Raw genomic sequence first — 11024 nt, forward strand, 5'->3', positions numbered from 1 at the left:
GGGCTCCAAAATGTTTCGGTGTAAATGTTGTCCGGTGTGTCTTTGTTGCTTCTAGATGTCCGGGACGCTTGCTTTTCCTCAATTCTTGGTGTTCATGCTCCAAAGGAGGGGGAGGTACCTGCGAAAATACTCCGACGCTCAAGTCAGATTGAGTTATGGAGCCTCAGCTCTCAAGAAAATGATTATATTATCACTGCAGAGTATTATTTAGAGTTCCTCTGGCCTAAGTGTAACGTAGAGGGAACGTACCTGGTGTTTTGCCCTGTCATTGTATTTATAGGCCAATAAAAATAACCTTACCTAAAAATCTTGGTTAGTTACTCATAAATATCTTAACTGCTCAAAATATCTAAGATATTTTATCTAATAAATATCCTACGATACAGGTTTAATACGAATAAATGAATTATTAAACTTTAAATCGGGTAAAGTCTTGTTTCTTTTTTTTGCATAGGTCTACGTTAAAATTAAGAGTAATTCTTCATACACCTCCACGAGTTCTGGCTACACCTCCACGTTTCCCATAATACCCTCGGCATTAAATGAAACTCAATGAATTTTGTGCACCGGTGTAAAATGTGGTTTAATAATATACGCTGCACCCTGCCTCCCCCTTGCTCATTCACTCTACTTCTTCTTTGCTTCTTCTTCTTTGATTCTCGTGTTGGTTTATTGTTCAGAGAGTTGTGGTTCTTCGTGTTCATGGTCCCGGTGTGTTGGTGTGGTCCTGTGTTGGTGGTCCCTAGTGGTTGAGTGGTGGGCGGATTTCGTTTCTTCATCGAAGCAAAGTTCAAGCGTTAGTGGAGCACCTTTAGTCGATATTCAAACTGCGGTTAAAGGATTGTCGATGTTCGAACGCCTGTTAAGGGGCACTGTCCTTCGAAGTATAGCTGAACTTTAATCGACAATCAAACATCGGCGACGTTAACTGCAACATCGGTTAAGGTCCACCACATTTCAAACGCCGGTTATGATTGTGTAGTAGTTCGAAATGCGGTTACCCTCAGTGCAGGAATGCCTGCAAGACGAAATGAAACCACGAACCACTACTTACTGCCCCTGCTCGCGAGCCCCCTGAAGAAAACAACGCGCTCAGACACTGAGAGAGAGAGAGAGCTGCATTGAGAGAGGGAGGGAGAAACATTTAAATTATTTGGATAATATTAAAAAAGAAATTATTCATATTGGATTAATGTTTATGATGCACAAATATGATAGTATATCGGATACTACTTCTATAAAATATGTCGATAGATTTATTTTAAAAGAAATAGGATAATATACGTAATATATATATATATATATATATATATATATATATTAATTAAAAGTGTATAATAACTTTTAAAAATATAATAAATATATGATTTTTATTAAATGAATCCAAATTGAAATAATATGTTTTAAAGTTGTTAATATATAAATTATAAATTATCATTATAATAGAACTATTGTGTTTTATAAATTAAATACTTCATTAATAAATATTGATAAAATGTCATTGTATACAGATACACGTTGAATTCGAATACGCAACCATATATATATATATATATATATATATGAATATGAAGTTGTTTAATATAAAAATTATAAATGATCGTGATAACAAAAATATTATGCTTTATATATTAAATATTTTATTAATAAATATCAATAAAATGTCTTAAAATATCATATACAAATACAATATGAAATATCAGAGTATCATATATTAATTATTAAACATTAGGTTAAATGGGGTCATTGGAGAAAAGAGAGTACACATTAAATGTTCTCGCTCAAGAATCCATATTTTTTGTGTATAACATACTACATTCAACTAAGACAGCAGATAAATCGTGAATTTGAAAAGGAGAAGATACAAGCATACCTTTTTCTAGTCACATTCAATACAACTGATCACATATACTGTCTGTCAATTTATTTAGGAATCTCAGATAAGCATTTCTCCAAGAACGCCAAAGTAGCATTGGCCCTACTAAGCTCCAAAATCCAGTGAAGTATCCGATCCCCATGCTCATGTATAATGCCTCATTGAAACAGCTATCTTCATCATCATTGGTTGCTTCAGCTTTTGAAAGCTTTATTATTGTTTGATCTCCATCTCCAGGACAACTTTTATTGAGTTGTTCACCACAAAGATCAATGTTTCCTTCAAAACTAGACGCATCAAAGGTTTCAAAGTGTCTTCCCCATGGAATTCTTCCTGAAAGAGAGTTGTGTGTCAAGTCTAGTTTCCCCAGATCGTCAATTTCAGAAAGAGAAGAAGGAATTTTCCCACTGAAATGATTTCTTGATAAATCGATGGACTCTAGTGATCTTAAACTCCCAATCTCACAAGGAATTTCTCCTCTCAGATTATTTCTTGATAAATTCAGAGAAACTAGCCCAACCAAATATCCAATCTCCTTCGGTATTTCACCAGTTAAATTATTACTTGAAATATCAATGATCTTAAGCTGTAACTCTGGAATCTTGAACACCTGTTCCACACCTTTCCACATCAAGCTTATGCTCAGGGTGTAATTTTTCCTACCATAAACGGTATACATTTCAAAATAAATGATATTCATCCAATATATACGATTTCGAGTGTCACTTGTGTTGATGTTCTTTTCAGTCATTGCAGTCAAATTCTTTAAGCATGATGGAATTCCTTTTGATAACATATTTCTCGAAAGATCCAATAATTGAATGTGCTTCAAATAACAGAGTTGAATAGGAAGATGTCCAGAGAAGTGATTCCCTCGCATGCTCAAGATTATCAATTGCTGCATACTTTCTCCTATCCATGATGGTATTGGGCCATAAAACATATTTTCAGCCACATCCAACATAATTAAATTGCTGTAATTCTTCAAAGTGGAAGCTAATTCACCCGTCAGGTTATTGTTTCGTAAAACCAAGACTTCCAATTCAACAAGGCTGCCCATGGACACAGGAATCTTCCCTGACAATTTATTGTTGCTTAAATTAAGAAGCAGTAACCTATCAACATATTTCCAACAGTCTGGGAGTTGTCCCTTCAATTGATTGTTTGATAAATCCAAAGTGACCATTGCATATGTGCGTTGGTCACATAAGAATGAAAACAAATCTGAAAATTTATTGTCAGAAAGGTTCAGGTTTGAAGCTTGTAGTAAAAATTGCGGAATTTTGCCTTCAAAATTATTTGAATTCAGAAATATGGACGATATATTGAAAAGCTTGAATGATATATTATTAGGAATTGCACCAGTGAGATTATTCTGAGACATATTCAAATATTCAACATTTTGCAAGTTGTTCCAAAACAATTTTGGTACTGAACCCTTAAGCCCATTATCAGAAATATCCAGAGAAACTAAAGAGCGTTGAGTCTGGAGCCAACTAGGAAAGCTAGGACCCAACTTGCAAGATCTTAGTCCCAAATGTATTATTTGAAAAGGAGGAACCCAGTTAGGGTCTATTTTTAGAGATAAGGAGTTATCTGACAAAGATAAGAACCATAATTTGGAAAAATTTGAAAGATGGGATTCAGTGACATCACCCTCCAAGCAATTTCCATCCAAAAGCAAGCCCTCCAACTCAGATAGCAATGCAATGCTCATAGTTAACGTGCCTGTAATGTTGTTATAAGATAAATACAAATTCTGAAACACGTGTCTGTTGCACCATGATGAATTTAGAAAGAAGCTAGAAATTTGCCCACTCAACTTGTTGTTTGAGAGGTATAAACTCTGCAATGTGCACATGTTCCCAAAGAAAGATGGAATCTCGCCTTGCAGTTTGTTACCAGAGAGGTCAAGAACTTCAAGAGAGTTCATTACTTTCCCAAATCCATCTGGAATGGGACCTTCCAACATGTTATCATAAAGTTCAAGTGTACGAAGATTGGTGGTGGAGTTGAAGAGCCAGTAAAATATGGATGATGATTTCAACAGATTTGAGGAGAGATAAAGCGAGACATGAGAAGACGAAGAATTCGTAATTGAAATAGCTGACATCAGAAAACTATCATCCCTAAGACTACAATTTCGCAAATAAAGATTTTGAAGTTTCGAACTGGAGTTGAAGATACCTTGAAAGACCGATGATGACATCTTATTATAGGAAAGGTCAAGGATCACAAGAGCAGGAAAGGTTGAGTGGACGGGAGATGAGAAAACAATGTTATTATCAGAAAGATAAAGCTCTTGAAAATTAAGGCTAAAGTTAGACAATAATTGAAATGTTGAGGATGTGAGCATATTAGAAGAAAGGTCAAGGATGGTAAGAGAATTGGAAAAGTTGGAACGTGAATAAAACAGAGATTGAATATGGGTATCTGAAAGAGAACAGTTAACTAGTCTCAACTCTCCTAGCTTTGGATAATGAATCATATTTAACCAGTCAGGGTTATGTAAACCATCGATGGCAAGATGTGTTAGAGAAGAGAGATTAGACAGCCAGTGTGCATCCTTAGGTTTGACATCAAAATCACCACCAAGTCCAAGAGTTTGCAAGTAAGGAAGATTCCCAACCTGGAAAGGGAGTGCTCCAGAAAATGAATTACCAGTGAGACCAAGGTATCTCAACTGTGACATATTTCCAAGTTGACAAGGGATTTTCCCATCAAGATTATTATAACTGAGATCAAGATACCTTAAATTTGTAAGGCTTCCAAGTTCATAAGGGATATCTCCATGGAGAAGATAATTGTGACTTAAATCCAGAGACAATAAATGTGTAAGGCTTCCAAGTTGGGTAGGAATATTACCACCAAAATAAGAATAGGAGAGATTGAGATATCTTAAGTTGGTAAGTGAGCCCATGAGTTCTGGGATGTGACTCTCTATAAATTCATTGTTGCTGATATCCAAATGTTGAATATTTTGCAAGGAAAACAGTGAAGTGATATTGACTGCACCACTCAAATATTGTGTATCCGAACCACGGAGACGAAGGATGGTTACATGACCTGTTTGATGGTCACATTGAATGCCTTTCCATTTGCAACAATCTCGACTGTTGTCGTCATCTCTCCATGTAGACAGCAGCATGTCATGGACATCTATGAGACCATGTTTGAAGTTGAGGAGTGCCTGTCTCTCCCTCTCAATGCACTTTATTTCTGCGCTATTGTTGAATCCGAGAATGGATTCTGCAGCAAGCAGCAAGAGGAGAAGAAGTCCACAACAGAGTTTAGGAAAACAATTAGTCATTACTTTTTTGGTGATACTAAATACGTAAGAGTGAAACAAGGACCTTGAATTTGATCAGTCTACTCTTAATTGTGAAGTGTCTAAACCAAAACGATTGAATATATAGAAGTGTTTTGGTAGAGTATAGTGCTTCCGGTAGTTTTTGTTGGGCTCCATGCCAGTAAATAGAAAAAGAGTTTTCACACCAATAATTGGACTATTTGCTTGGAATCTTTGAATACTTCCGACCCCAGATAACCCACAATCATAGGATTTATATTCACTTAGATATATTATACGTATTTGAACTGTTTATTAAAACAAACAATGACTCTGAGATTCACTTTTTGGATTTTTCAAGAAAAAACATAAGCCTTTGTTCGTTTGAATAGATTATACTGTTCAAACGGGTTTGAGAGCGAAGAAATGAAACGCGACCGTGTTCGTTTCTGCTGATTTGCGAGGATGGATTATAGTGGATTTGCGAGATACGTCTGTATATGGTCATTCGTATATATGCGACGATTTGCGCTGATTGTGAATAAAATTTCACTTTTGCCCTTTAACACATTTGATGCCAGATGTGATCACAGACGCTGTGTCCAATTACAGTTATTAGAAAAAATATTGAATCAGTTTATTCGATTACGGGACTGCGTAATCGGTTACACTGCAGCTACAAATATATATGAATGGTGGATGGTGTATTCGATTACTGATTCTGTAATCGGTTACGCGTGAATATATAATTTGGATTTTTGTGTGAATCTATGCTCCATCTTTCTCTGTTCCCTTACCTAATAATAAATCAATCAATGAATTTAATTCTCTTTTCTTTTTCTACAAATCGATCGCTTTCGTCTGAGGAAAAACTGAAAAAATACTCCAATAAGTTTGTTCCTTCTTTTATGCTTTCGGTTTTTATTTTTAAGCAAAATTGCAACAATATTTGTTTCTTTTTTGGTCCGTTTCAGCCACTAAACTTTGAACAAAAAACAACATTTATTTGTCTCTTTTGTTTCCAAGAAGATTGAAATGTTTTGTAAATTAATTTTGGAGTTTTTCCAATGCATTTTAAAAAGAGAAAATAATTTTTTTTAAGTTTCTGTTTTTTCTCTTATTTTTTTTTTTCGCTTACCAGTGACAAAAAATAATAAGTTCGAGCTGAATTAGTCGTATAAACTTTATCCAATTAGATTAATTTTGCGCAAAAAAGGGTTTTAATTTCATTTAAAAAAAAGTATGTGTTTTCATTTGAACAAGTCAGCTAGTTAATCTAATTACTATTAGTCAAATTTAATAATTACTTACTTTCAGAAACTAATCTTTTTTTTACCCACGTGATGAAACATTTTAAACATTAATTTTAATAATTATTCATAATTTTTTCCTCTTCCTAAACATTTTTACAATCAAATATAACATTACAAAATAACATTTTATAATACTTTTATAACTAGGGGCAATCTGGTCATCTTCATTTTCTACCAATTAAACTAATTTTTAAAATCTATCACATCAATCAAATCCTACACTAATTCTCACAAACTTTCCTTCCAAATCCACTCTCAATTACCCACAAATCCACTCAAAAAAACAACAAAAAAATTACCCTCAAATCCACACAAATCCATTCAAATCATCTCTCCCAAATCATCTCCCCCAAATCACTATAACCGAACACAGCCTAAGAGATATTTGTCACTAAACAAACTCATACATAAACTTAAGAAATTACTTGTAATCCAGAATCGTAAGATTTAATGTTAAAAAAAGATGATTTTGTTTTAATATTTTATATAAGAATCTTCATATTATTTCTCGCATGAACAGTTATTTTGATTGATAAAATGATACAAGGAAACGTGAAGATCGAGGCTTTGAAACAGTTTCAGTACAATAGGAAATGATAGTTGACTTGACTGGAAACATGAATGAAAAGTGTTGAGAAAGTTATTGCGGGAAGTTAAAGCTGAGCATACATGAAAAGGTCTGGTATGAAAACAAGAGATGAAGAAAAGGACTTACTATCATGATTGCAATGTTGAATATTTACAAGAAAATTGAGTACGTCTAGCTTTACAAAGAACATGAAACATGTGTAGCTGAGCACTTTCATTGTTGCATTCAATGTCTTTCCCTTTGCAGCAATCATGATTATGTAGAGATCATGTCATAGACATACGACTTTATTTATAAAGTGGAGGACACGTCTCTTGGAACATGTTTACAAAATTTGTTATGAGTATTATAAGAAGATATTAATAAATTTCTTTTATTGTCTATTTCATTGTATTAATAAGTGTTTAAAAGTTAACATTTTATTCATTTAATATATTTAATTTTTTATTTATATTTATTTTATTGTTATGTCTATAGAAACTATTTTAATTTTTTATCTATTAATTTTATTTTTCATTTTTTTGTTTATATTTATTTTGTTATTATATGTACATAAAATTTATTTATTTATTTTATTTTTAAAACTGTTTTTTTTCTATTTTTTATTTTATTCTTTTATAATTTATAATTAATTTGTCATTTAATAAATTATTTAAAAATAACTTATATTTAGAGTATAAATTTTTTATACTATTTTTTCATTTTTAGTTTTATCTTTTCATGATTTATAATTATTTGATCAGTAATAAAATTAAATTTAGAAACACATATTTAATTTTTAAAATAATATTATTTTAACAAATAATATATATGTATATATATTACAAATTATTTATAATATCATATAAAAAGATTTCTCTTTAAAAAATTATTTTGTTATTTTATTTATTTAATTTGTTTTTTAACTGATTTACATAAAAATAACAATATATTTTAACTCTATCATTTAATATCTAATAAATTATTATTTTAGTTTTTAAATAGAATTATTGTTTTCTTAAATTTAAAATTTTCATATCAATCTGCAAATTCTAAACTATGTGTAAAATTCAAATTATATTATTAGTCAATTTAATCCATGATATATATTCCTAAAATTTATTTTAAAACTTTGTTGATTTTTAAAATAAATAAATAAATACTTATTTTAATGTGTTAGATACATTTTAATTATTATTAAAAAATTCTATTATAATTTTAATATATTTATTATTAAAGAATAATTTCTGTTTAAAATATTTAGGTGAGTGATTGACATCTATTAATTCCGACCGTTCACATACACAACCATTCATATTGGTAAATTGATGAATCCACTGTAAATAAAAGAAAGAGAATAATGTAATGTGTGAGGAGTTTAATGGAAAACCCTGAAACACTTTCTCTGAAAAAGGAAACAGTAGCACACTGTATTATATTATAAATGTTTGAGTGGAATTAAACCTACAATAAATAGCACATGATAATAGAAATGTCTAAGTAGAATTAAACCTTCGATATCTTGTGTTATGTTGTGTTCTAAGAGATGTGTAACAACCTTAACGACTATAATTGCAAGTTTAATATCTTTACATATAAACTAGAATTTTAAGTCTTTCTATTTGTTTTGTTTTCAAATTTTATGTGATTGCTTATATTTTGTTCTACCGTTAATATAAGCACTAGTATAATAAAGAGAAAAGGCACCGATTTTATAATCGAGACATATGTGGGCGAGGTAAAAGAGTAAGTTTTATACCTCGGTTACGGATTGAGATAAAACGAGATACGAATATGCCTCGGTTCTTAGATAACCGAGGCAGTAGCTTGTTTTTTTTCAAGCTTTAGGTCTTGGTTCATTCTATCATGCCAAACAAACCCAATATTTCCCAATTTCAATTTCAGCTCAATAATCTAAAACAAACAAAGAAAATCATAACAAGAATCAAACAAGACACAATATTACAACAACGTTTATTTAACTATTAAACCATTGACATAAACAAGTTTGAACAAAGTTTGACAGGGTTCTCTATTTTTGTCTAGAGAAGCAGCAAACATCATGAGCTTCTTCAAGGAACAACATACATATAAACAACCAATGTCAAAATTACAACGCACAAAACAAAAGTTACAATAGCAACAACTAATGAGAAGAGAAACTCAAAAGCAGAGATGAAGTAGCACCTCCCACCATAAACATGCCACAAGTGATGATTGAAAGAAGGCCTTTATTATGTGTTTGAAGTATTGTGCCAACAATGACCAAGAAGGAATATAGAACACCGATCCAAACCAGAAGCATCATCTCCTTGTGATGTTTGATGGACATGTCAAGTTTTGTTGCTGCAATAAGGGAAAACAACATTTCTGCAAGCTTTATATTTTGTACAATTCAACACTGAAAATAGAGATAGTGTTATGATGATTAGTGATTAGAAGCATCTGCAGACAGAGTAAACAATGATGATAGTTATACTAACCTCAATGAAGCATATATGCAGTCTTCTCTAGTCTATACTCAATCAGCAACACCGCATCATCCATGTCCAAAACTAGAGAAGCCAAATGCGTGTCACACAACAACAAAAAAATGAAAAGGATGAAGATGCACGAAAGCAATGATGACAGAGGGCTTTGACGGCTGGAGGAAGATTGCCGGTCTAGGGCGGCAACGACATTCGATTAAGGGGTGAGAGGGTAGCGGCGACTCGCGGTGAGGAGTTTGACGACAAGCGCCGTAGCGGCGACGACGGAGGGCTCGCCGATCTGGAGCGGCTTGGCGATTTGGGCTTGGCGATCTAGAGCGGTGGATGAAGATGAAGATACTCTCTTTGATTTTAGGGGGAGGAGGCAGAAACCTTGTTTCTGATTTATGGAAAAGAAAGAAACCTTAACAAATTTGGCCATTTGGGCTTGGCCCTTTTCTATTTCCAGCGAAGGTAGCAGTGGCGGAGGCAGCAGCGCCGGAGGCTATAGCGGCGGAAAAAGAGTGGAGTCGTTGGAGGAAACACTGCAGGCAACAGCGGCGGGGCACCAATGGGCACGACGACGAAGGGAGAAGGTGCGACCAAGAACGACAACGAGTAGTGGCAGGCGCGGGCACTGGCAGAACAAGGGTGGCGCGGCGAGCCAAGGAGTGGCAGTGGTGGAGGAACCCACAGAAGAAAGAGCTACGCGGAGGAAGAATAGGAGAGCAGGAGGAAGGAGAAGCTTTTGCTTGACACAAATAGGTTAAGTGTAGTAAAAGTAATAGAGCTACTATATCATTTGGCACCAGTTAAAAGGCCAGCCCGAGGTATAAAGTGTTGGACACCATCAATGATTTCGGTTCCTGAGGAACCAATGCCTTAGGTCTGGCGCAGAGGTATAGGCATCGGTTGCCTAGCCATCCGAGGCAATAGAGCCTTTTTAAAAATATGTCAGACAAAAAGGTCTGATCTACAGTGCGGTGTGCAGTGGTATAGGCCTCGAGTCTTAGATTAACCGATGCAATATCACTATTCTACCTCGCGTCTTAGATTAACCAATGTATATAACGTTATACGCTTCAGTTTTCATATAACCGAATTGACGAGTTAAAAACCACATTTTTTACCAGTGAAGGTTCAAAAATTATGTATTTTTTCATGTTAAATATTAGTGCACTAAATTGTAAAATTAACTCAATAAATTTATTTTGTTAATTATGTAAGATAAGATTTAACATCTTAATTAACAGTCCAAAATTATCACTTACGATTTATATAATTGTTATCCATTAAGCGTAAACAAAGAATGTGGTTATTTCATTAAAGTGATTTCAAAAAGGTAATCATGGAATAAAAATAAATTCAATACAATAAAGAAAAAACAATAACAATTATAAAAGTATATGAACTACAAATTTCATTTAAAAAAAATAACAAAGTAATGAAAATGTTGATTTAAATATTAGAGAGTTACAACATCTTCTGTCAACCAATTCCTAATTCCTCA

The 11024-nt window shown here is 33.2% G+C and overlaps 1 protein-coding gene across 2 annotated transcripts; it reads right to left on the reverse strand.

The window, feature by feature from the left end:
- Nucleotides 1-1820: 1820 nt before the first annotated feature.
- Nucleotides 1821-5186, reverse strand: LOC124819983 (receptor-like protein EIX2). 2 transcript variants are annotated; one of them, XM_088107912.1, is made up of 2 exons: nucleotides 4702-5186; nucleotides 1821-4626 (listed from the first exon to the last, which is right to left on the reverse strand). In XM_088107912.1, exons 1-2 carry the CDS (start codon nucleotides 5184-5186, stop codon nucleotides 1890-1892), a joined length of 3222 nt encoding a protein of 1073 aa, XP_087964038.1. In that variant the 3' UTR covers nucleotides 1821-1889. The 2 variants fall into 2 exon arrangements, with proteins under 2 accessions (XP_087964038.1, XP_087964037.1); XM_088107911.1 differs by having other exon boundaries at nucleotides 1821-5186.
- Between the last annotated feature and the right edge of the window lie 5838 nt (nucleotides 5187-11024).

This window comes from Vigna umbellata, chromosome 2, assembly GCF_029865625.1.
Source record: "Vigna umbellata cultivar VRB3 chromosome 2, Vumbellata_1.0, whole genome shotgun sequence".
Taxonomy (NCBI): Eukaryota; Viridiplantae; Streptophyta; class Magnoliopsida; order Fabales; family Fabaceae; genus Vigna; species Vigna umbellata.